Source organism: Phaenicophaeus curvirostris, chromosome 1, assembly GCF_032191515.1.
Source record: "Phaenicophaeus curvirostris isolate KB17595 chromosome 1, BPBGC_Pcur_1.0, whole genome shotgun sequence".
Lineage (NCBI taxonomy): Eukaryota > Metazoa > Chordata > Aves > Cuculiformes > Cuculidae > Phaenicophaeus > Phaenicophaeus curvirostris.
The window spans coordinates 58,856,177-58,882,075 of record NC_091392.1 but is presented as its reverse complement, the minus strand read 5'-3'; the positions used below and the strand labels follow the sequence as shown (position 1 = coordinate 58,882,075).

At 44.7% G+C, this 25,899-nt stretch overlaps 1 protein-coding gene across 2 annotated transcripts; it reads left to right on the top strand.

The window, feature by feature from the left end:
• Positions 1 to 2,220: 2,220 nt before the first annotated feature.
• Positions 2,221 to 25,694, top strand: LOC138721661 (uncharacterized). Of its 2 annotated transcripts, XM_069859035.1 has the most exons (18): positions 2,221 to 2,324; positions 2,824 to 2,938; positions 4,427 to 4,601; positions 5,204 to 5,315; positions 6,281 to 6,387; positions 7,183 to 7,309; positions 7,852 to 7,972; positions 8,245 to 8,330; positions 9,309 to 9,433; positions 10,707 to 10,766; positions 14,930 to 14,996; positions 16,140 to 16,234; positions 17,828 to 17,956; positions 19,368 to 19,482; positions 20,397 to 20,534; positions 21,178 to 21,344; positions 21,806 to 21,894; positions 25,006 to 25,694. In XM_069859035.1, exons 1-18 carry the CDS (start codon positions 2,231 to 2,233, stop codon positions 25,199 to 25,201), a joined length of 2,118 nt encoding a protein of 705 aa, XP_069715136.1. In that variant the 5' UTR covers positions 2,221 to 2,230; the 3' UTR covers positions 25,202 to 25,694. The 2 variants fall into 2 exon arrangements, with proteins under 2 accessions (XP_069715136.1, XP_069715135.1); XM_069859034.1 differs by lacking the exon at positions 2,221 to 2,324 and having other exon boundaries at positions 2,833 to 2,938; positions 14,930 to 15,023.
• The last annotated feature ends 205 nt before the right edge of the window (positions 25,695 to 25,899 follow it).

Sequence of the window (25,899 nt, the reverse complement as noted above, 5' to 3'; positions counted from 1 at the left end):
TGCAGGGACATTGTTTTGGTAAGAAATTAATTCACCGATTAAAAAATAATAATCTAACACCCAAGGACTCTTGGCTGAAAAATGAGAAAAGTCTTTTAAAGAGTGAGGAGAATATCTGGCACTGTGTGGACAAAAATAACCACAGAAGCTTTCCTCACCCGGTCGTGAAACGGCCCCCTGCACCCCAGGCAGCGAGCAGTTGCAGAGCTCAGCTGCACCTGTGGTTAATAATAAATGGGCTCTCTCAGCCAGCAGCGCTGGGCTGCGCACCCCAGGGCTGCTGCCAGGCCCCCCTCCTCCTGCCCTCTCCCAGGGCTGCCCAGGCACCGCTCCAGTGCCCACCCAGCCTCCCTCCACGAGACAGACACCGAGAGGTAAGAAACACACCAGGCCATTGCTCCATGGGATTGGGCATGCCGGATCCATCACAAGGGGAAGCAAGCTGGGGTGGTTTGGAAGAGGGAGGAAAGCCAGTCTGTGCTAAAGCTGCCCGCAACTTGCAATAGGAATCTGCTGAGTTTCATTACAAGGCGAAAGGTTGGACGGGTCTCACTGCAAAACCTGCCAAGCTTCAAAAATCTTTCAGCCAGCTCAGGCTGTTTCCAGCGAACATCAACTAATGTGGATTGGGTTTCAGGTGGTGACCAGCTGGTTTTTATCCACCAGTCAGCACAGTTTCTATCCACCACAACAGTCTTGGGTGTTGTGCTTCAGAATTTGGGAGGTTGTTAAAATTCAGAGCACAGCTCAAGCAGCTCAACCAATCCTTGGCACAATCTTGTTAGCTTAATGAATTTATTTCAAAGCTGACTTTGCCCCAGAGAGCAAGGGGTGTGTACACACACACAGAGCAATTTGATACCGGAACATTTGCATGAACTGCTCAGGCTGCTGGCTGCTGAGTTTCACACCGCACAGGCAGAGGTTGTAAGCATGAAGTAAGAGGGCTTTTGCCACTTTTGTGTCATTATGTAATTCCATAAACTTAATTAAGATTTTTATCTTTAAAACGGTTTGGAAAGTAGAAAAAAGTCTTACCGTTTCAGGCAGGTGTGCACTGCTTTTTATGACAATATCTGTCTAGATGGCTTGAGATGTCTAGCAGAACCAGTCCCTCTTTTCCTTTGTTGTACAGCCCAAGTTGTATTGTATAGCTGAGGTCTTTAGGTTTAGGGAAAGAAAAAAAAAAACAACCAACCTCTTCGTGGGTGTAAGATGGTTCTATATACCTGTCGTGTCACACACTGTGCTGAGATCAGAGACACGTTCTGCTAAATGTAATATGAACACGGTATTCTAATAAACTAACAGTAGGTTAGTTTACTACTAACAGTAGACTAACAGACTTTACTACTAACAGTAGAAGATAGGAATCCTTTCCTCCTGGTGAAGGGGTGAGGAATACAAAGGTTGGAGGGATATGGCTAAATGTCCAGGAAAAATATGTGAAGCAGCCAGGCATTGGGTGAAACTGCCCTGAGGCCCAGACTAGACCAGTCTCTTAACTTTTACAACTCTCTCCCCTTCTTTCTCTGTGTGGAAATGAATTTCATTAAAGTGAATAGTTGTTGCTAAGAGACCAGAGGAGTTTTGGAGTTTGTTGCCAGGGCTGAACTGCCACTCGGCTTCCAAGGCTTTGCACTAAGAAGGTTGACGCAACATGAGCTTGCATAAAGCGTTCCCAGCTCTAGGGAAAGCTGTTCTTTCCTCTAGGTAGTTACAGTCTGGTTTACCAGTTCTCGGCTCCTTTCTTTATTTTACTGAACTGCTTGTTTCTTCCCAAACATCAGCAAACCCCAGGTTCACCTCTTTTTAGCGTTCCTCTGCCTGCTTCCACCTTGGAGATTTCTGCTTGTGATCTTTCATGTTTGCAGGCTGATCCTGCAATTTGTCATGAACAAGTAACTTTGGAAATTAAAAGGCTGTCTACTTCTAAACTCACTCTAGTTTGTTACACTTCATTCTTTCCTCTGCTCCACCACGATTTCAGCCCAGCACTGACAATGGACCAGGTGGACCCTTCCCACTCCATTTCTGCAGCTTGACATTTTGCTTTGACAGCCCTGGCTCATGCTTTAAACACCAGGAGTCTCCAGGCAACCTCCTGTGCAAGGGTTGTTTGTCTTCTAAGATCAAGGCAAGAGATGACATGTTAGCTTGACACATCACATCACTGCTAAATAATTTCTTTCATTTTTACCTGTCTTCTGTTATCTCAAGGACCATCCATATGAGCAAGATGATTGGGAAGATAACCTATAGCCTAAGAAAACATGTGTCTGCTGCGGCATGTGGGACCACTCAAGTGAGAAGATTTCTGCATGGCGAGTACTGTATTCTGAAACAGTTCTTAGGTGGAAAGCATTTTCTTCACCTGAATGCAGCACATACCTTGCCAGCAGTGACTGGGGAGAAAAGCGAAGAGCAACAATAGCCTTGGTGCATGGCAGTCTTATAATACTAAGTTGCTATGGTATCCTGGGTGCTTCCACTCTTTAAAATCATCTTCTTTGAGTGTGGTTGCAGTGCTCAGTCCATTCACAGTAGTGTTAATTTAAGGCAATGTAACTAGAGATAATGACAACCTAGTTGCAGAAACAGTGGCAGAGGAGCACTCAGTGACGATTATGAGGATTATTATTCCTATTAGCAATGGAGACATTTTGCAAATATTTCACTTATATAAAATACAGCTTTAGTCTTCATGAAGTTATTTCTGAATTCACCCCAAAGAACAGCTGAAGGGGGCGGGTGGGTGTGTGTAAATTTGCTGTATTTATGATGGCAATTACAAATATTTCACTTGTCTGTGTTTATTCTCAGGCACTTATTTCAGGATTCAGCCCTCCATACAGGAAGCCCTGGTGGAGGGGAGACCAGTTGTAGCCTTGGAAAGCACCATCATTACACATGGCATGGCCTATCCTCAGAACCTGAGGTGATGGATTTTGATGTTCCTCTTTCAGCAAAGTTGTAAGAATGAGGCATATAACGGATTAATCTATGTTAGTATTCTTAGTCAAGCCAAAACCCTTGTAAGAACAAATGGAAATCGTAGAATCATAGAATGGTATGGTTTGGAAGGGACTTAAAGTTCATCCAGTTCCAACCCCCCTGCCATGGGCAGGGACACCTCCCACCAGACCTGGCTGCTCAAGGCCCCATACAAACTTCTCATCTCCAGGCTGAACAACCCCAACTCTCTCAGGCTGTCCTCATAGCAGAGATGCTCCAGCCCTCTGATCATCTTTGTTGCCTGAAATGTCAAGTTCCTAGGCATGCAGAGTATGAGCTGTAAAACAGTTGTGTTTGGGCTTTTAAGGGGTACCTATTTATCTCCTTATCCAATTTCTGGTTTCCTTTAAAATGTGGCAGTAAACAATGTTATTACTTGCTCTGAGAGTGAGCCACCAGCCTTTTAGACTGCATATTTTGTACAAACATTGAAAAGACTCTGCAGTTTCTTTTGGTGTATCTTTTGTAATGCAAAAAGAACTGGAACACAATAGTGAAATCTGTTCCTTAGGACCACTCAGAGCATCTACTGTGAGAGCTGCTGGTCCCTCTCATTGCCTTCTGTGCCCTGCAAAGAACCCCCACCACCAAGCTACCCTTTATTTGTTGATGTTTAGTAGATTTGTGTTTAATTGAATTACAGTGCCAGAAATCAGTGCTCTCTCCTGTCCGTCCGTAGTTGCTTCCAGAAAGCACAGGAAGTTTTCAGTATTGATTTTCCACCTTACTTTTTAACTGGCTGTTATTTTGCCTTAGAATCAAGCTCCAAACATACAGTTTTGAGGAGGAATTAGTTCCAGTAGTTAAATATTCCCTAGCATATGTATTGGTAACTCAGAAAGGGAGAAGCAGCTGCCCTTAAAAAGGCTAATAGATGGATGATCAACTATAAAATCTGTGAAGCTTAGAAAGACCTCGTCTGCAACCCTAGAATATCCTCAGTCTGCAGCTTTTTGGCACTGTTGTTCCTCCATATCTAACTGCCTGCATTCTGAAAAATATATTGCAGTCATTTGAGCAAGGTTTGAATTACCTGCAGTTTCTGTGAAGGTCTGTGGTCTCAGAGAATAACAGGTAATAGATACAGAAAGGTTCTATTTTGAGAAGATTCCTGTTTTCAGTAGTCTATTGTACAACCAGATTTGCCTGTAAACCAAGAGATTTTTCTCAACAATTAAGAACAGATCTTGGACATTACTGTCCTGAATATGAGAGCTCTGTACTTCTGCTAATTCAAGTGCAAAGACTTGTGCCATTAGGAAGGTACAGAAGAGGAACCAAACTTAGCTGAAATCACAAGAACTGTATAAAACTGGAAACTAGGAGTGAAGGCCATCAAACACGCTAGTTTTCTTGTCTGATTGTGTGCCTCACTAATTTTGTGATTGTTGTCTTGTTTATCTTACTCTAGTATGGCCAGAGAGGTGGAAAAAATTGTAACAGCAAATGGAGCAGTGCCAGCCACTGTGGGTATTTTAAGGGGTCAAATCCGTGTGGGACTCACAGATGAGGAACTTGAGTTGCTGGCAAGCAGTAAAAACGTAGTTAAAGTTTCTCGGAGAGATCTTCCTTTCGTCCTCAGCCAGGTATGATATGCAGACTTTCTGTTGTGATGTTTTCTATTCAACAGTAGTTCTCTCCAGCTTCAAGCCAGGTGGCTTCTAAACCTCTTGAAAATACAACGTATAGTGGTATCTTATCGGTAAGCTCAAACCTAGTTCTATTTAGAGTCAAAATACAATGGAGTAAGGGAACAGCAGCCAGGAAGTAGGGCTCCGGAAAAGTTATTCTGGATTGGCTGGCAAGCCATGAGCATTTGGCTAAGAATATTCTTATTGGCATGATAAGGCATCATCATATTACGTGTAAACTATGTGATATGCAGACCATCCCAAGTAACGCGCAGAGTGCTTAAGGTGACACTAGCTGCCTGTGAAGCTTTCTGGTTGGAAAGCCCTGGAGAATGAAGGCCTCAGCTATTGCTGGGGCGAGAACAGGTTACATAGGAGGGACAGTGATTCCTCTGTGGTTTTGCCTAACAGAATATTTGTTTCAGAATTGCACTTGTCAGCTGGTGACAGCGGGCTGTTGCAATGTTGCTGTGTGTTGGACCACAACCATACCTGCTCGTATGCAGTATTCTCTGTGTCACCCTGGCTGCTGACTGTGAGTGGTTGTCCCCTGACAGGGCTTGTCCGGCGGCACTACTGTGTCTGGAACAATGATTGCCGCACACAAAGCAGGAATCCCCGTGTTTGTGACGGGTGGCATAGGAGGCGTCCATCGGGGAGGAGAGAACAGTAAGAAAATCAATATTCTACTTTTCTCTGTGTTGCTGCTGTTGTATTTAATTTCATCTTTTTTCCATTTTCCCAGTCTGTCCTGCAGTAACTGTCTGCTCAGAAGAGTAAGGTTACTGTTCTTCTCGATTATACTCTGGTTGTTTTCTTCCTAGTGTCTCCTTGCCAGAAGCTTCAAAATATTCCTCTTGAGTTAAAGAGGGTGGGAGTTTTTCTTTATCCTTTGCTCACAGAGGGTTACATGGACGTTATTTGCTGGTGCAACAGGAGAGCTGACTGTACCTCTCCCATATTGTAATGGCTGGATAACCTGATACTGATTACTGAACAGAGTGTTGCTATCAACTCTTTCAGCTGAGGAGAAGGAGAGTCTCACCAAAAAAGAGACTCAGGCCTTGGTCTGTGTTAGGGGTGCATGCTTCTCTCTGGGAAACAGCCCAGCCTTGGCAAGGTAGCTTGTGACCTTTACATACATTCTCTCTTAGGAGTCGTATATATTCCTAGCACAGTGCAAGTGTGCATCCTTGCTGGATGCCATCTCCTTCAGATGTGATGTAAATTCCAGACCAGGGCATTTCCTAAGGTCAGCAAATCTCCTGTGGCTTTTTTTTTTTTTTTTTTTTTTTGCCAGTGATGTCAATACCAAAAGCAAAGTCTACTTAAAATTACATTCCACCTTCTTGAACTTTGTTCTTGTTGTATAACACCTTCTTTCTTTTCTACTAAATCTTTGTATGGTGTTTATCAATGTGATCAAAGAGCCAAGAGGCACAGTGCAAGGCTGCACCTCCACCCCAAGCTGTATGGCTTCTTTTTGTCAACATCTCTTTCAATCTCAACACCTAAAAGCATGATCTAAACTGTAATATTTGTTTGTGGATCTAAGTGGTTACAAATGCAGGCAGTGGCATCCCATACAGATGCGACTTTTTAAAAGTGCACCATGGCTTCTTGTTCCTTGACAGCTCTGGATGTGAGTGCTGACTTGACAGAGCTAGGACGAACTCCAGTTGCTGTTGTATCTGCAGGAGTCAAGTCTATCCTTGATATTGGCAGGACACTGGAATATCTGGTAGGTAGCACGGGCTGCTGAGCCTGAAAGAAGATGCATAGAATGCCCAATGGTCTTGGCGTAGGTATTAAGCCTTAGACTTTTAGACGTTACTGTTGAGGGGGCGTGAAGCCATATTTGTAGTCATCTAGTCCTGAGGCTATAGAAGCACTGGGCTGCTCCCTAGCATAAATCTATCCATGCCCCAAAAGAGCTGTTCCAACTGAGGCCAAAGGCAGAACTAGCCATGCCCTCTTTCTCTGGCCTTAGACTTGCTTTCCTGGGACAAAGCTCCACAACTGATGGATCAGGCAAACTAGATCCATCAAACACTAAAATAAAATCAGAATTAAAATGGGAATCAAGCTGATTTTGGGTAGAGTCACTTTTTAAAGTCTGGCATTTTAGAAACCGCCAGGGCCAGCACTTCAGGTGACAGCCAATGTCAATACTTCTTAATTGCAAACAGAACTCATTTATATTCCCATCAGCTCATGACATATCTTCAGATCACAGATTGGTAACTTGGATCTCAGTACTGTGTTAGTGGGAGCTGCATGGCTTTCAGTCAGCTCCGAGCACAAGTAAATAACGAGCATGTGCCCTGTGTCTCAGGAGGCCAGAGTCTGTCTAGCCAGTTACCATGTCTGGCTCTTTGCTTTGAAAAATAGGAATAGAATCAGATGTATAAAAATAACCAAAACCAGTGCTAAAGAAAGGCAGTTTCTAGCTGAGTAGAAGGAAAAAGTCCCATTCTTTTGTTGGATCCCCTTTCCCTCTACTGTTTACCTGCTTGTCTCAATTCCACTGCTGCAGGAGACTCAGGGAGTCTGCGTGGCTGCCTTCGGGGAGTCAAGGGAGTTCCCAGCCTTCTTCTCACGCCAGAGTGGCTTCCAGGCACCGTATCATGTCCGGGATGAAGAGGAGGCAGCTGAACTCATTGGTGTGTTGTAGAAGGGAAAGGCCCACATAGGAACCTGTAAAAAGAGACATATATTGGATGAGGCGCTTCTTTAACTTTGAAGAAGAGTTTGTCCCCCAAAAAACAAGCTCTCCCACCTCCTCAGTTCCTGCTTCAGTACTTTGAAAACAAAGTAGCAGGGAAGTTGAGTCATCACAGCAGTTTTTCAGCTAACTGTAGTCACCTTAGCATGTTCATACAGGTTTTGTTCATGCTGGCAAAGTGGAAGGAAGATCTATGTTTATGTGTTTACAAAAACAGCTTCTGGGCCTTCAGAAGTGGAACCAGCTTTCTTTAAAAAAAAAAACTTTTCCCCTTTTATTCTAAAGACAGACTCAAAAGAAATAGGCAGATGTCTAAGAAATTGACTGGTAGCTGGAAAAGACCCCGTTCTTGGGTCAGCTAAGAACAGAAGCTCCAGCTCTGCAAGTTCCTTAATCCCATGTCCACTCTCCTCTGTCCTCTTCCTTCAGCATTTGATTTATCCAAGGAGAACCACTAACAATCTGCCTGTCCTCTCCTAGCCAGTGCTCTGGGGCTAGGCCTGAGCAGCGGGGTGCTGATAGCAGTGCCCTGTCCCCAGGAGCGAGCTGCCTCGGGCCAGGTCATTGAAGAGGCCATCCAGCAAGCTCTCAGCGAAGCCAGGTGAGAAGCAACCTAATCCCTATCCTTTACTCTCCCAGTGGACTTGGGGAAGTAAACAACATCAGGAATGTTGCTGCAGGGGCTGTAGCACAGTGGGACCTTGGCACGGGTGAGCCGACAACAACCTTTCAACTGTAGTTTTATCTAACCTGAAGCTTGTTTACAGCACTTTTTATGGTATGTGGTTATGGAGATAAATTATCTGCTAGCAGCAGTGCTTCTGCTCTGATGCTGCTTCAACTCACTTGCAGGCATTTTCTTTACATTTGCAGGTCCAAAGGGATAACAGGCAAAGAACTGACTCCTTTTATGTTACAGAAGCTCAATGAATTGACTGATGGGAAATCGCTGGACTCCAGTATCCTTTTACTGAATGGGGAGGAAGCACTCCAGTGTGTCTAGTATGTCCTCATCCACTTTTGGATTAAATATTGAAGGCTGGAACAGACAGCAGGTGGTCCATAGCCCAAAAAGAGCCCTCACATCTGATCCCCAAGTTTGCCTGCTCCATGATGAAGTCTCAGAACAGTGTTGTCCATGGTGGGGTGGCACACTGGAAGATACTTGGGCTTCCCAGAGCACAGTGCTGTACATCACACTGCCTTAGCCAGGCCTTCATGCAGTGCAGCACAAGAGAAACCTGGAAGGAAAACACTCCTCAGTGAATAGGAATCCTCTTGCACAGCCAAAACAAAAGCAGATCTACTGGCTTGGATGCCAGTGTAGGATCTTGGAGAGGTGGGTTCACATCCAGGCTTTGCTTCCAGCCCTCTAGGAGACCTGGGCAGTCAGGGCAGATTGGTAAAAGCATTTTTGGATACTAGAGCTGTATGCACTCCCAAAGTAGGGCTTTCAAAGCCTCTAATACTCTGTTCCCTATGAATCTGCTAAAAAAATTGCTTATAGAGACTTGGCAAAAATCTCAGTAGGTATCTCTTTCTGGAAAAGCTGGCCAAGATCCTCTGAGCTTTTTAGACTCTCAGCCCTAGTTAAAGCACTTCACCTTCTCTTTTCTCTGTGAGGCCTTTTCTTCTGTTTCCCATCCGTCAAATGGAAATGACAGATTTCCTCTCCATGGGCACAAGGGGAGGAAGGTAAAAAAGTATGAAAATGCAGGGTGTTCATGCAGTATTGTGACACAGTATGTATGCCCACAAAGGATTATGGCTTAGGGGGATCCTATTTATCAAATCTCACAGCATGTGTTTTCTGCTTTCTCCCTCTAGCCAGTTCCTACATGGGTTTCCAACAAGGCAATCTAGCCAGTTCCTACATGGGTTTCCAACAAGGCAATCTTGCTGGTATTTTTTCTTTTCCTCAAAGAAATTCCAAACAGACCTTGCTCTGATCCAGAACAATGCCAGAGTGGGCAGCTGCATTGCAGTGGCCCTAAGCAAACTACAGAAAGCCAGAAGGAAAGGAAACCTGCCTCGTAGAGAGGACACAAACCCGCCTCAGCCAGTGAGTCCCCTGCTGCTCTCCAAATAATGCTGTATCTGCAGACAGCACAAGATAAATTTATATCTGTTCCCAAAAGTAAAAGGTGACTCAGCCAGAGGCCAATCTTTCTGCTTCATGCTGGCAGACATTCTCTCTTTAGTACTTTTTATTCTTCTCAGATAAATATCCTCTCTTCTTCCCCCTATCCACATTTACAGAGAATAAACACTAACAGTGCCCTAATCCCATTAAGTCTTAGGCTACCAAATCCATTAAAGCTTTAATCACCTTTTCACCTTTTACTGTGACCTTTGTACAGCTTTGACTGTATTGCTCTCAGTGCCAGGGAACTCGAGACTACAGGAATAGACCTGGAAGAGGGTAAAGAGACCTATTTTGAGCTGCAGAGCCATACGTCTCTTATAAATACCTCTTTTTGTTGGCCTCCTGCTCATGATTGCCAAAATTACAAGAGGTACAGAATATCCCAAACAAGATCCATTATAACCCTAATGCTTTATTCACTGTCTTGGATTTGGTGTGCCACATCATTTACAGGAAATCTATTTTAGATTGTCTTTAGAGAGCTGAATTTTTTTTCTAAAACTCATTTGCAATAGGATTTGTCAACATAAAAGAGGGCAGCGACTCCAGAGGCAATAATCCAGCATTTGATGGAATGAGAAAAAAACAGATGTATGTCCCCAAAGAATCTGGAAACTTCCTGTTTGTGGAGCTGTACGGCTTTTTCTGGCTTTGTAGGGCAATAAGACAGTGATTCGTAAAGTGTCACTCAGTACAGCAATTTCTCCTGGGAGCTTGCAAGAAATGGCTGCATTTCTCTGCCTACTTTTTCCCATTTTCCTTGCTTTTGTTTTTACACAGCAGTGTTTGAATGTTTCTGAGGTTTGGTATGTCAAAAATTGTCTCAAGAGAGATGGCTTCAAGGACACTGACATGACCAGAACCCTGCAAATTCTTGTACAACTCTGTCACCACACAGAGAAACTGCCAGTACCTCTCTGTGTGCACAGTTACATCCTACCTGCTGTGCTGGGGCTGGCTATGAGCAGGCATAATTCACAAAGCAGCGTATAGAAGAGATTTCTTTTCTTTCTAACTGGAATTGTGCAGATCTGTGTCTAATCATCCAAAATAAGCACAGGCCTTCACACTGTAAATTCAATTGCATTCAAGAGGGTGGGAAGAATGACTAGGAAAAGCAAAGAAAACTCAGAAACTTTTCGCCTCAAGTCCTTCCAATCACTTTTTGCCTCTTTCTTCCTTCTTAAAGGTGGTGATTGGAGGTATCAACGTTGACTTTATAGCCAAGGCGCAGAACCCTGTCATCCTGGTACTGTATCCATAGCAGCTTTCTTTGCACCACTGTCATTTCCAGCTACTTTCACGGGGGTGCCAAGACAAAGAAGGTGGTAGAGGGGGGTGGGAGGTGGTGTCTGCACAATACCCACATGTCTGTATGCACACACATGCACAAACTTGGGACATGTAGTCGTCTGCATTTGGTGTGTTGTCTAGATGGGCAACAGAATGATACACACTGACCTACTCTGTTCCCCTGCTGAAAGTCATTAACCCTGCCACTCAAGACAGGGACAGAGCAATGTATCATCCTTACAATCTCCACTCTGGCGTCTGCAATCTGTGTTAAGGTGCCTTGGGGCTATTCTCTGATGCCATAAACCCAAAGAGCTCTTGTAGCAGAAAAGGGCACTCTCAAAGCACATCTGCAAAGCTGGAAGCAGTGAGTAAAGACCCTCACTGTGCTATGGCAACCTCTAAATCAAGGACAGACCCTGTAGGGAGGAAATCCCCAGGTGAGATGCAGCTCTGGCTGCCTGGGACTGTCTTAGCTGTGGAAAGCAGCTTGAGTAAGAACAAAAGTCTCTGTGCAGACTATCCACAGTTATAAGAAACCTGTGAGAAAAGTGGAAGTGACACAGTTACAGCTAAAGAGAGGGCCATCTTCCTCAGTCATAAAGGATTTGAGTCTTAAAAAAAAAAAAGAAAAGATTGCTTTTAAAAAAAATAGAACATTTTAAATGTCACCAAATCCTTTCATTCTCAATTTGCTTGAACCACAAAACAACCAAGACGGTAAAGAGGAACAGCCCTGGGACTTCCCCATGCAAACAGCAGCCCTTTGCATGGCCTATACTATTTTCATTGAACCACATGAAGGACTACAAATTGAGGTGGTGAAGCTTGCTCAAAAGTGGTTTGATATCTCAAATTACTTGAAGCTGATTGCTGAGGCAGGAAACTCCTGCCATCAGATGGGGCAATCCGTGAAGGCCTCTTAGTCAGATAGGGAAAGATAAGGTGGGGAAGCTGTTGTTAAACAAGTTGACTGTTCAATTGTACAGAGAGGCAGAGGAGAAACAGTATTATAATGGTCAAGGGTGACACATGCTGTGGCATCAGCTATGGAGGCTTGTAAAACCAAGTTCAACTGCTTCAGCTGTGATCTAACAGATAACATACGCACCCCACACTGAGCTATGAGGACAAGGAGCTAAGCTGTGTTCAAGGATAGGCAGCCATCCCTGGGAGTGTCAGATGTGAGTGCAGATCCCCGGACCACTTATGGCTTGGCAAGGGGCCAAGGGCAGCTATAGACCCTGCTGGGAACAGCTGACAGGGGAAAAGGAGGTTTTTAACATGGCATGAAAAAGCGAGACATTAGCTGCCCTAGAGCTGATGGTCCATCGTGGAAGCTGCCCAAATGCCAAGCTGCAGGAGGATTCGGGAACTGACAGCCAAAGCATTCTGCTGACAGCTGCTGTGGTTAGAGGAAAAAGCATCTCCAACAGCATTGCTTTGTTTTGGCTTTCAAAGATGGATTTTTTTCAATGGGCTCAGCACCCAGCAGGTCCCACCCTTAAGCGCGTTGGATTTGTTGCAGAGCACCAGGTACTCATGCCTCATGCTGTCCTAGTTAGGAAGAAAGCAGCTATGTTCTGTCCTGCTTGTAATATCCACATGGCTTTCAAGGTGATTTAGAAGAAAAGTGCTTTATAAGTAACTATCTGGCTGGCAGAGAAGAATGCACAGTCTTGCTAAGAGAACGGTGCTGGTAGCAGCATTGTGATTATAACTCTCTCAGGATATTCAGAAGTTAAGCATAATATGATTTTTACATTATGAATTCAAACCTCTTAGGACATAGAAGAAGGTCCCAGATACTCTCAGTTCTCTGAAATGTTGCCAGAAAGCGTCAGCCCAGTCTTATTTTGAATCACCTCAGCAAGTCCATTTTCATCTAAGTTCTTTTCATCTCAGCCAGCCCCCTCTGAACACAATGTAAAAGGGATACCCAAGTACCACTCAGAGTTAGTGACTGAGCCAGAAAGGTGCGATGAGAGCCAGACATTTCTCTTTTTCTCAAAAGCAGACTGCTACTTTCTCTCTCACTGCACTCACCTGCTACTTCAAAGAGAGATTTAGCATCTTCATTTCTTTCAGGCTCTACGGGGCTGTACAAGAGCAGAAGTCACCCACAGCTGGATCCCTGAGTGGGAGTCTGGTACATCTGCTGTTAGGGCAAGGCTTGGCATAAAAAAACCCTGAAACTGCCTTTGGGATATGTGGAAGACTAAAAGGGAAGACAGCATGCTAGACAACAAAAGGAGCTCAAGAGTATTTTCATCATTTCTGCTAGCATCGGTTTTGAAAAACAGATGGTGGAACTGCATAAAATAGAGTTTGTATTCATTACTCATGGCAGTTAGTACCCTCTTTTGATGTGAAAATAGGGGCCAGTGCACAAAGCCATGTTTGACTTGCCTAAACAAGCATCCTTGCTTTTTACTTCGAAGGAGGGTGGGTTTTTTTCCCCCTTGGCTGCTTCTGTCTAGATAGCGAGCATCAGACTTAAAATACCCAAGCTCAGTGCTTTCAAAATCTGCAACGCTCAACAGGAGACAGCTGCAGCTGGAAATACCCTCATTCCTGGCAGTACCAGTGGCAATTCCCAGTGAGCATGAGCAAACTCAATGGAGGGGCATTTGGATTAACGAGGAATGACAAATAGTGGAAAGAGGGACGCAGGCCATAGGTTGCTTACATAGAGACAGTTCTGTGCAGGTGGTCTGAGCAGTTCATGGCTTTGAGAACTGCCAGACGGAAAAGCAAAGGCATCAAGAATTAGCGCCAAGTCTTACAGACTACAGAAACTCGGGGGGAAAGTCAGGGCAGACAAAACCAGCCTGGAGTTCAGAAGAGGGTAGTAAAAGGGCATATTCAGATGGAAGAGCAGCCTTTTACAGTCATAGGGCTGGATGCAGAAGAAAGCGTTGTGTGCAAAGGGCAGGTGTACAGATTTGCTTGGGGGAAGAAGGGTCTTTAGGGAGCTTCAATACGAGTTTTGAGAATGCCTGAGAACAGTGATGGGTTGAAGGCAGAACATTTCTTGTTATGAAGTGGCAATATACATACTTGTTTAGGTTAGATAGTGATGTTAACAAGCAAGAAAAAGGTCTGTGTGCAGAAGAATTCTGGTGCACCTGGGCTAACAGGGGGCAGAGAGTCTGAGCCAGGAGCTGCTGCTTGTGCTTCAGCACTTGACACCCAAATGCTCAACACCCTCTTGAAAGCTCCAAACTCACCAGGACTGTGAAGGCCATTATGACCACTAGTGACAAACTGTCTTCAGAAATGGAAAATATATTTCAAAATTTTATGAAACAAGTGCTTTAAAACTATTTGATAGTCAGATGAAGCCCAAATTGATCTGAGCACTTACTAGTGTGATTCTTCTGGCAGAAGAATTAGAAGGAGGAGGAGATTGGTGCAGGATTGCCTGTGTTCTGACAGCTTGGCTATTTGTGAAGGACTGACAGAGAGACAGAGTAGAAGGCAGAGGCAAGAGAAAAGAGAAGCTGATAACCATGTGGGTGGAGAAGAAAGTTATTTTTGATGAGAGAGATGTTTGGGAAGAGAAGGGTGAGTGAAAAAGTATTCAAACACAGAAACAGATCATTCTGTGAGTAAAGTACAGAGGCAGTATGGGCTAAGGTAACAAATCTTATTTTGCCACCAAAGATGAAAATAAATCAATAAAAGAATCCCCAGACTGCTTAAGTGGGAGCTAAGTGGCCTGGAAGGCAGCTGCAGAGTCCATCAGGTCTGCATCAGCAGCTCTGGAATCTTCAGCATTGTTGTGAGTGGGTAAATTCAGAGGGCTGCTTACATAGACTGAAACACTCTTTAGCATTGTTCTAGGAGGTCTTAGCAAATGAGACCAAAATATCAATGCAAGGAGACAGCAAGTGTATTTTCCCTCCTAGGAAGTGGGCCTCTGTCATCAAGGCTGAAGTCTGTAGATGGCTGTAAAAGTTTATATTGCCCTCAGTCTGGTAGTTTGATGCCTTCAGGTTGCTCTAACTCCTGACCTATATTTCAGCAACATCAACTTCACTTCACATGTTAATGGAGACGTAGCACCTATGCCAAGCAGCCCTCCCACTTTTGCCAATTAACAATTTATTCTTCCAGGGTGGTGGGCAAACGAATGCTGGAAGAGTGAGAAGAACTTTTGGAGGTGTTGGAAGAAACTTGGCAGGTGCGTACTGCTTGGGTTTGTCCGTGGGTGCATGCCAGCTGTGATGTGTCCTTTGGTATTCCTTCAACAGCTGGAGCTCTTGAATCCTGTTGCCATCTGAGACACCTTAGGCAATACACCGGTGGGCAGACTGCCTGGAAAAGATGGGCCATTCCAAGAAATAAGAGGGGATTGCGTTGGGATCAGGAAAAGAAAGGTCCACAGATACAAAGTTAACTAGCATATAGCACAGTGATCCCAAATCAAGGTTAAATAAGCATCAGTGATCTCTAATGAACAGTCTGGTCCTCAGTGTTGAATCAATGTCAGGTTGTAGTTGCAATAGAAGTGTGTTTTGAGCAAGAATTTGAAAGGAATAAGCTTATTCAAAGACGACCATCCATGCACCATGGACAAGAGGAACTGGAGTGACACAGGAATTACTATATAAGACAAAGGGCTACAGTTCTTAGCAACGAGAAAGGATCACATTGTACATGGTACTTTATCACAGCAGACCAAGGTTTGGGTATTGAAATTAATAGGGGCATTTACAAAATTATTTTAGGATTATTCCAGCTTTTTGACCTTCCCAAATCTTCCTAACACAAATCTATGATTTTAGATCACAAATGGGGAAGCTTGAGGGAAAAAAATGCCACCCACACCTCAATCATTGAGGTATAATATGTGGGAACATGAAGGAAGAAGAGGAAGGGTTTCGCATGAATCCATTCAGATTCAGTGGTTCTAATAAGATAGCATGGTAGAAACGGTGGTATGGGAAGGCTTGTTGCAGGAGAGGCCATGCACAGAAGCAAGGCAAGAAAGCCCACCTGCCTGTGATGGCAAATGAATGATGTCAGTGCAGAAGTCTCTTACCCCTTCTTCTCTTTTCCTTCATTCTCAGATCTTCCAAAAAAATCCAGAGAATTCAAAGTGCTGGTGCAGCCAACAGATGTAGATTGCCCTACTCAACCCCAACTCATCTGCAGCACCTGTGGCTGAGTTTCATCTTGAATGTCCTTCTATTCCTTCCAGACGAGTGGTGGGCATTACGTTTTCCAGGAGAGGGCTTTCCTGCAGACACTCATCCTGCACAGGCTATCACTGTTCACAGTACCTTAAAAGATTAATATCTTTGTGTTTCCATTTGATTTTTAGACTGCTTAAGCCGTCTTGGACAGACTCCTCTCCTTTTATCAGCCATGGGGAAGGATGAACATTCTGAGTCCATCCTGCATTACTGTCACCACATGGTACGTTGCACAGTACTGGCACCTCAGAAGCACGTAACATCAGATGATGTTACATAGAGAGAACAATCTTCTCAACCCTGGCAGACATGAGAGCTACCTTCCACCAGGATATGAGTAGAAATAAGTCAATGCTCCTTTAGTTACAGACAATTAGAAGGCAAGGAACCACCACCTAAAACACAGGCTAGATGTACGTACTCTTTGGAGTCTGGACTATGCGGTCTTAATTCTGTTCCAGGGAATGGTGCTTGGAAAAGAAAGAGAAGTAAAACAGGAGGAACCATGAAAAATTCTAATTAGGACTAAGCACAGTCAAAAATATGCAAACCCTGACTCTGAGGACAGACAAAGCAATGCCAAAATCAGCATGGCGTGGGTAAAGCATAAGGCAGAGAAACCCTGGATCTAAAAGCCCAGGCTGGATACCTCCTGATTTCAGAGGAGTAGGGTTGTCCTCATAGCTGCATACGCCTCCAACTATCCACCTGGCTTAAGCAGTGGCTTGTTCACCAAGGTCAGGGAGCCAGAAGCAGCAAGAGCTCACCAGGGACAGCTAGGCAGAGCATAATCACCCCATTTGAAGCAAAGAAAGGAAAGAAAGACAAGAAAACAACCCTAAGCCAGGGCACCAGGCAGTTCCATGGTGAAGAGGCAGAGCTGAAGACAAGCCTGAGATGTGGGAGGAGCCCCTAGGTGAGCTGGTCAGGGCCATTAGTGGTCTCAGGACCCTGGTATCCAAATAGAGCTCTGTAAAAGAAGCAATAAGAACATAAACTATTTTTTGGTTAATAAAGGCTTCGTAGTGGCAGGTATATAATCCCTCCCCTACCTAGCACAGCACAGTTTGTGCCACCAAAGTGAGCAGTCTCTAGTCGCCAAAGGTAATATTGGCTTGCTGGCCAGTCACTGAGCAATCCTTGCCTGTAACAAAATGCATTACTACCACTGTTGGAGAAGACCTCTTCCTTAAAACCTCCAACTTCTCAGGGAACTACTGGGGCAGATGCACTTCTCCATCTACATGTATATCCCAAGAAATGTACAGAGTTCTTTTAAAAAGGTTCTTCACAAGACCGACAGAGGAAGGATAAACTCATAGCTGTGTCTGTGACACCACAGTAAAAAGGGCTCCAAGGCTGCCCTCAAAATCAGGCTGCGCAGCCAGTGAGGTGGCTAAAATAACCGCTAACGAGAGCGTGTGCAACCAGGCTGTGCCAGCGTATTGACAGGTCATCAAAGTGTCACAGAAGCTGTGGGAACAGGTGGCTGGAGCAGGCAGGACTGCAGACCACTCTTCCACTTACAACGGAGACTCAACCTATGGAACCGCACAGCACAGACCTGTCACTCTCATTTATTAAATGATTTATTCAAACTGTGGCATTTGTTGCTTTGCAAATATTAAGCAATAGCCATCTGCCAGCACTGCCTAGACTGAGATGCCTCTCAAATGTTGCTTGTCTCAAGGGAGAAGGGAGGTTGAAGCGAATACAGCGAGCTGGGCTGCTGCTCAGGTGGGCACAGAGAAAGAATAAGCTGAGTGTCACGGGGAAGAGAAACATGCTCCATGTGTAACTTTCATCCCTGTTTTAGGACATGAGGGCTGTCCTTCAGCTGGAGGGGAAGAGCTCAGCCACTTACTGTGCGGTGATCACTACTGCTGGGGAGCTCAGCGTCGGCTTGGGAGATATGGACATCCACCAGCAGATAACAGAGCAATACGTATGCATACCATCTGATCTGTAAGCTTTTTCTTTATGAGGAGGAGCCTGGATGTGTGACAAAAGACAGCTGTTTAAGATGGACCAGGAGGGAGTGGGTTTTCAGAGTTAACATGAGAAATCCTAGAGTTAACCCCCTCACCTTGGCCACTGAGCAGCATGGCAAGCTACCAGAGCCTCTGCTGCTGCCAGCCGAGATGGAGCTCCGTACGGTACCACCACTGCTATCATCCCACATCACGTAGGCCAGAATCCTCTTCACTAACAAGTCCCACCTAACCTATAATCTTTGACACCTTAAAGCAAGCAAAAAATCCAGTTGACTTGCAGAAATGGTATTTTCCCCTCTAGGGAAAAATGGACAAAATACTGGTTAAAGCAAGTTTTCCTGCTCCATCCCCTCCCTGCTTTCCCTGTTGTTTCTACATGCAGAGTTGTATCAACAGGTGTTGCTGCTCATCACAATCAAACCTTCAAACTGTCAGGGCTAATGGAAGCAGTAATTAAGGACTGATTCAGTGAAAGCCTCATCACTGCACCCTCTTTCCCTACTTGTTCTTTTTTTGACAGAACAAAAGCCTGTGCTTCATGACTGACAGCAGCACGGAAGCTAAATGCAATTTACTTACCAGTGGGATCCCCATGAGGTGGAGACTTCCTAGGGAAAAATATGGTCATTGCTCCCACTTCCATCCCCACCCTGCCTCTCCCAAGTCTTAGCACAGAAAACCATTACTTGACAGAGTAATTCTCTTAAGCTTTATGAAACTGTTGTGGCCAGTGGAAACTCTGAACCAATTTTCTGCTGCAAAGTGCATTCTGGCAGCCCTCCTTTCCACCAAGATCAGCAGAGACATGGGAGAGAGGCTGCACAAGTGTATATAACACTGCCCTGGCATTAAGGCTGTGGTTGTGCAGCCTCAGAGAGACGTTCCTACACCAAGCAGTAGGACCCAGGCGTAAAATGCTCTGATGAACAACGTGTCTTAGGAGGCATTGTGTACAGAAGACATCAAGTGACATGTGCAGCAAGCAAAGGTGTGGTCCAACCAGGCATAGCACAGGGAACTCTACAGTGGCCTTAAATGGCAGCTTTCCCTTTCCCTGTAGGTCTTGGGCTGACCCACAAGTACCAAAGTGGCCTAGTGAGGAGCAGTAACTTACCTTTTTCTGTTGGAGCTGCCCTAGCAGTTGAATCCTCTTCTTAATAGCAGAGGAAAGGAGAAGAAGGGAAGCAGATGAGTCTAATGGAAAAATCAATTTTCCTTAGGAAATCACTCTTTTACTTCATGCCTGCATCTAAGGGCTGTAACACAACTGAAAATCCTACATCCCGTGTCTGAATTGCAATTGTTTTGTCCCTCTGCAATGACTCAAGTTATTTCTACTCTGTGTCCTGGATTTTTCACTAGGTGTCCCAGTTCAAGGAGAAGCTGTGCCAGGCTCCGCTAATTTGCATTGATGGAAATGTGCCTCTTTCCACTATTCAGTACGTCTGCCAACTGGCTAGAGAGCATCAGCTAGCAGGTAAGGAGAACTCACCCAGCCCCAGTCCCATAGCTCCTAACAGGATGTGTGCCAAGATCCTCCACACACCCTGAGCACTCTCCACTGCTGCTTGCTGGAGGTCCCCAGTTACTGCCTGACAACCTGCGTCATTCAACGCTGCTTTCTGTACACTACTACTCTGTTTCAAATGGATGAAATGTTTCTACTCTCTCTGAGCTTTTCTCATGCTGCAGTTAAATCACATTTCATGTGGTTTAGGTGCTATAGCCCTTGGGCACTGCCAGAAAGCCAAGGAAAGCTACTCTCTTTGCCTTTAATCTCAAGGCCAGAACAAATGCGTGTGCTTCAGATGGTTTCAGCAGCAATATACTTTGCTTCTCAGAATAACTGCTAAAACAGCTTTTGAGATTTCTCTCCCACTTCCAATACACATAGCCCCCTCTCTTCATATGCTGGGGACCCTTCACAAGGCTTCCTAAATCTGTGGAGCTATGCCTTCTTTTTTAAAAGCAAATCCTGAAGAAGAAGACAATATTCTTAAAACCTGGCAGAGGCACCAAAAGCAGCTAAGACAAGTAATAAAACAGAAGTCTGATTTTATCACTCCAGAGCCAGAAGCAAGAGCATCATTGCAGAGCACTGGAAAGGAAGCCCTGGGAGACCTTGTTCCCAGGATGGGGAAATTAGTATTTCAGATGCTAATAGATTACATGTATAACCCTAGTTGTGCAGACCACACTCAACATTCTACACTGCATTCTGCATGGCTCTTCAGGACACGGTTTAGTAGGCACAGTGGGTTTGGGCTAACAGTTGGACTCAATGATTTTGGAGGTCTTTTCCAACTTTAATGATTCTATAATGTCATGATTCTATGAAAGATGAACCGCTAATTAATGAATTAACTAACCAATTGCAATGTTGTTTTGAAGTGTGCTATGAGCCAACAGATGAGAACAAGGCCTCTAAGCCATTCCTCTCAGACAGCTGGAAAGCGCTCACATACATTTCCCCCAACCTGCAAGAGCTAAAAGCAATAAATCGGACCCTCGGGAACCCTCTGCCAGCAGGTATTGAATACTCAGAAGAATCAGTCACACTTTCAGATAACCTAGATCCTGGAGAATAGCTTTTTCCACTCCAGCCCCCATTTCAAGCAAACTGGGTTATAACACAGTGAGGATTCACAAGCACTCTTGGTGTCTTTCATCTCACAGCTATTTCTTTGTGGGTTATACAGCCCAGGCTGGACAGATTATCTGTCAAAGAGCACAGTAGACTTGGAATGGCTCCTTGTCCAAAACCAGAGATCCCATTTGCCTCAGTTCATCAGCTAAACAGGAAAAAAATCTGTGGTTTGCAAACATGTCTCTGAAGCATGATGCTCTGAGGGCACCAGTCCCAAGAGCACCACCCTTTGCAGAAATTAAATACCCCACTGCACGCATGTGGAAATCCAACAGGATTTAGACAAGGAATTCATGCTTCAGGATGGTTTTATGATCTCTATAGGCTTGTTTAGGTGGCTTTCTCAGCGTAGGGTAAAGGTAGGATTTGGAATTCCATATTTCCCATGATTTAAAGAATAAAAATCATATCAACTGCATTTTGGAAGTGCTCATAAACAGCAGTAGTGGTGCTCATGAATAGACTGCCAGCCCATAAAAGGACCTTTAGACTTATATCACAGTTTTCCTTCCCCATTCTCTGAAGAATCGCCGTCCAGGCTGGAAGATCTTGTCCAGATGGCCATAGCCTTGGCCCGCCCTTTGCTGGCCCACCTGTGTTGTGTGGTGGTGACCCTTGGTGCTCATGGTGTACTCCTGTGCGGCAAGAGCCTGGGAGGGAGCATCTCGCTTTGTCCAGGAGCTCGTGAACAGGTAAGGGCATGGAAAACCATCTCTCAGCTCCCCAGCTGCTTTTTTTCCCAGACCATACAGCACTATTGCTATTTCTGGTGGCATGGCAGCAGGCTTGGGAAACATGGCATCATTGCTGGCAAATGGATGTGTTTGGGGGGTGGAATACACAGCTCTGAAAGGAAATCAAGTTGTCTGTCCATATACTGCTGGCTTCTAGCAGCAGCATTTATAGTTAGCTAGTTTTAAATGTGCTTACCATGAATATTGATGAGTGCAAGCTTCATTTTTGGGAAGCTTCATTTAAATCACTGATCTCTTCCAACGTGTGAAAAAAGATTATTGCCTTTTTTTTTTGCTTTTTTTTCTCTCTCTTTCTTTTTATTTTTGCATGTATGTAGGTCTTAATGGCATCAGCCACACCAGGCCTTATCAGCTTAGGCAATTCCCACTAAATTCCCTTCTCTCCTCTCCTTCTCCAGACTGATGCTGCCAGCCTCTGTGCCACCCACTATCCCGCCACCCACATTAGCAGGGAGGAGATAGTCAGCGTCTCGGGAGCCGGTGACAGGTATCTTCCTCACTACTTTGTCTTCTCCAGCTAAATGTGGAAGAGATGTAATTGTATTTCTTTGAAATTCTACTGCAAAGGCAAATGACATTCTGCTGCTTGAGGAACAGACACTGAGGACACAAAACCAGGACAGGTTACTGTGATTCTTTGCAAAGCTTGCTAAAAATGTTCCCCCTAAGCATCTTGGAATTCAGTCTTGCCATTATTAGTTTTGCTTTCCTTGAAGATTCAAGCTTTTCATGGCAATTTAGTAGTTCTGAATTGGTCTAGGCTGAGCTGATAAAAACTAAGTATCAAAGCTGTCTTACTAACTACTTTACTTCCACACTTCTCCAATGGAAGTGGAACTGCCACTCAGTAGCTAAAATCGCCTTGTAAAAGTGTTTCATCAGGTTCTGCATTTGCCTCTGGCAATAGCTCATGCTTTAAAAGAGTCCACTGTATAATTCGCCTCCCTGTTCACACAATGCTGTACAGGGGAGTATGAAATGACAGGTATGATTCCTAGCCCCGCTGATCAATTCTCAGTCTGTCAAAGCAATATTTTATTATGCTCATTGTTAACTTGTCAAACTATATGTAGTAGGCAGGGTTTGGTTGGTTTTTTTATTTTCATTTTGCTTCATATGCAACCATAATTGATTCTATTCATTCCCTTGGGCTAGACCAAAAGGCTGTATGTGACAGATATTTCCTTTTATTTTTCTACTCTCACCTACCAGTAACTCAACATAGCAACACTTCTTTTTTCTTGTATGAGTGGACAGAATGAAAATTCATTGGTTTTTGAAACTTACAGCATCCTCAGTATTCGAGTTAGGATCAATCAAACCCACTTAACACCAGGGCACACTCCTTGTGTCCCAAATTACCTTTGAGATGGGTTGACTGACTACAGCTGCAGGCTGGTCTTCTCCAAAGAAAACCAAAGTGTTGTTTGGAGCAGTTAAGTGTAACAGCAGAGGAATGGGGGCTGGGGGGAACCTGGCAGAGCCAGCCCGTCCTAAGGAAAGCTCAGCTTTGCTCATTACTTCTGGCAGATGTGCCCAACCCCTGCCAGCCCCTCCAGGGACACAGCCTCCTCTCTGCGCCATCTATTCAGGTACACAACTACCCTTACTGCAGGAAAATTCTTTTTAGAAGCTAATGAAAACATCTTATTTAGGCTTTAATTTCCCTTTTAAAAAGCTTAATTCAAGGGCAGAGCAAAGGTGAGACAAAATGTGCCGCTGCCAAACACCTCCAGTGAGTTACACAGAAGTACTCTAAATTTGTCATTCCTTCTAAAACTAGCTGAAAGCTAGGGGTCCGTTACTGCTCCCATCACTGAAGTTATACTAACATTGATCTGGAAACCCCATTTCCCAGAGACCCTGGGACCATGTGGGAATTTTTACAGTCTTCTTGTTCATCCAGGGAAGGCCTTGCTGGCAACCCTTGTTGCTCCACTGAGCTGCAGAAATCCTTGTTCTGCAAGGATTTAGTCTATAGATTAAAACTGCCAACAAGATCTGGAAATGCCAGTACGCTACATTGACCTACTTGCCATCTCCATAGCGTATAAACCAGTAAAGTTACCTAAACCCAGCCTGCTGGCACTTTCAAGGGACTATGCAGAAGGGTATAATCCGGGACAGGACGAGAGGGAATGGCCTCAAGCTCCGCCAGGGGAGGTTTAGGCTGGACATTAGGAAAAAATTTTTCACAGAAAGGGTCATTGGACACTGGAACAGGCTGCCCAGGGAGGTGGTTGAGTCACCTTCCCTGGAGGTGTTTAAGGGATGGGTGGATGAGGCGCTGAGGAGCATGGTTTAGTGTTTGATAGGAATGGTTGGACTCGATGATCCGATGGGTCTCTTCCAACCTGGTGATTCTATGATTCTGTGATTCTTTGAAGCACTGGTCAGGGGTTGCTGCACACCCAGAAACAGTGATCCAGGGCACCTCACACCTCGCTTTGACCATGAGGCTCTCCTACAACTCCGGAGGTGCTGCCAAGGTGCATGTATGCAGGGAGCTGTGGCTGTTTGCTCCTTGCACCTGGCTGCCCTGACAACATAACACTGCGTGCCTGCACACGGCATTGCTAGGGGATGCTCCCCCAAATATTTACTCAGAACTTCTGGAGCTGTTGAGAGATTGATTGGTTTGTGGAAATCATAAACCTCTGTGCCTTTATCCTGGATAAAAAGATGTTGAGGTAATTAGTCAGACCACAGTCATCTTTTCCCCTTCCCCATGGATTTACTTATTAATCCTCTCTGCCGTCACATTTTCCTGTCCTTACTTCTTCCTTTCAAATGTCATTGTCTTCTCCCTTCTCTTTCACCTCTCTTTTGTCCTTTCCTAGCTTCCAAGCATCATTACTGTATTTAGCTGTAAACAAACAGCAGTTATTCCTGGTTGATCACTAATACCACCTGGCACATAGGCTTCAACAGAGCCTTCCCCTGCAACCAGGCACACGGCAAAGTCACCCCCTCCTCCTCATGGCCTCCTCGGTGCCTTCTGAGGTCCTGTGAGTGGCCGCTGTTGTTCCAAGCATTCACATAATTTTTACTGGGAAATTCCAAATGTAAAAATCCCAGGGAAAATTTACAAAAATCTGAATCTGCAAACTCATTTCAGCTTTGGATTTCTTTTTCCAGCTGTGTCTGTTGCCCCTCATACACGCATACAGAAACTTTACCTCTCTTCTCACCCATCCCTTTGGGGACAGGAGAGAATATAACAAAGCACCAAAAAGGAGCAGAGAAGTGACAAAATAACTAGAGAGCAAGGGAAATAAAGATTCTTAGACTCCTTTCTTTTCTTCTGCCTCACCTGGAAAACTGAGGAGAAGAGAAAATGTAACGGAATGAGAAAGGACCTTGACTTCTCAGGTGGGAAGCAAAAAAATGTGAGAAAATAGCACTATTTGTTAATGCAAATTTAAAAATACCTATGGAAAAAGGAAAGACTTTTCATTATAACCTCACCCCTCGTGTGACATATTCTGCTTCTGTAAGTGTAAGTTTGGGTCCATATATATGCTCATACAAACGGCCCTGCTCCTGAGACCAAAGCTGTTCTCCCAGTGTTCAAAACTGCCTTTAATTCTCTCCACAGCTTAATGGCAGGAATCCTTGCAGGCGTCCTTGCTGAATACGACACAGACACCTGTGTCCGGATGGGTCTGCTTGCTGCGAGTTTGTCTCTCCGTTCCTATGAGCCCATTTCCCCAGAAATCAGCACTTCCAGTGTCAGCCAGGAGCAAGTCAGGAGCAGGAGCTGGCCGGAGGTGAAGATATGGAAGATGGACTAGAGCACCATTGCTTTCTCATCCATCACCTCCTTGCACTCCTAGCATTGCTGTTTCCAGGAACTGGGCTGTGTTTTCACCTTTGAGCTCAAAATCTGGCTGCTGAGCAGAGGACTTAGGAATTTGGTGCATGCTGCCTTTCAGGAGGCGACGTGTCAGTTGAGAACGTTTCATGACAACTTGTATTGCACTGTTCACATTTATGTTTATCTGCTGTTGTTTCCACTCCTGTTTTTTTGTTATTTGGTGGGTTACAGCAATCACAGCTTGGTTCTTCTGTCTCCTGCCTGTTGATAGTATATCTCACCCCCTCCCTGTCTAATGGGAGCATTCATCTGTTTTGGACTTGTGTAAACCCTCAGGAAGGAGGCTCTAACCCAGGGAATGACTTCTTTGTAAAGAAAAAATGGTTTCTGGTCTTTCAGACCTTCTCCTTCTGTGAACCTCCAGTCCTTGTAGATTTTCTTCAGAGGGAATTTTTCCTTCCTCCACCTTTTCTAACTATTGTCCATTATCATGTAGTTTCTCTGTCATTGACTTCTAGATCTTCAGGATCATTTCTCTTCAGGTGGAGCCAGCAGCAATATCCTCTCTTGCTGCTTATTCCTGGTTTCTATCCAAGAGGTCCCATGGACCACAGCCTCTGGCAACATGAAGGTGGCAGGCATGTGACACTGTAGGACAGCCTTATCAGTATTCCC

Bases quoted from the DNA above. Each gene is read 5' to 3' on its own strand.
- LOC138721661 (XM_069859035.1), top strand. From the start codon at position 2,231: ATGAGCAAGATGATTGGGAAGATAACCTATAGCCTAAGAAAACATGTG. The intron at 2,325-2,823 runs GCGAGTACTGTA...GTTTATTCTCAG, and splicing joins AGTGAGAAGATTTCTGCATG to GCACTTATTTCAGGATTCAG. The intron at 2,939-4,426 runs GTGATGGATTTT...ATCTTACTCTAG, and splicing joins GCCTATCCTCAGAACCTGAG to TATGGCCAGAGAGGTGGAAA.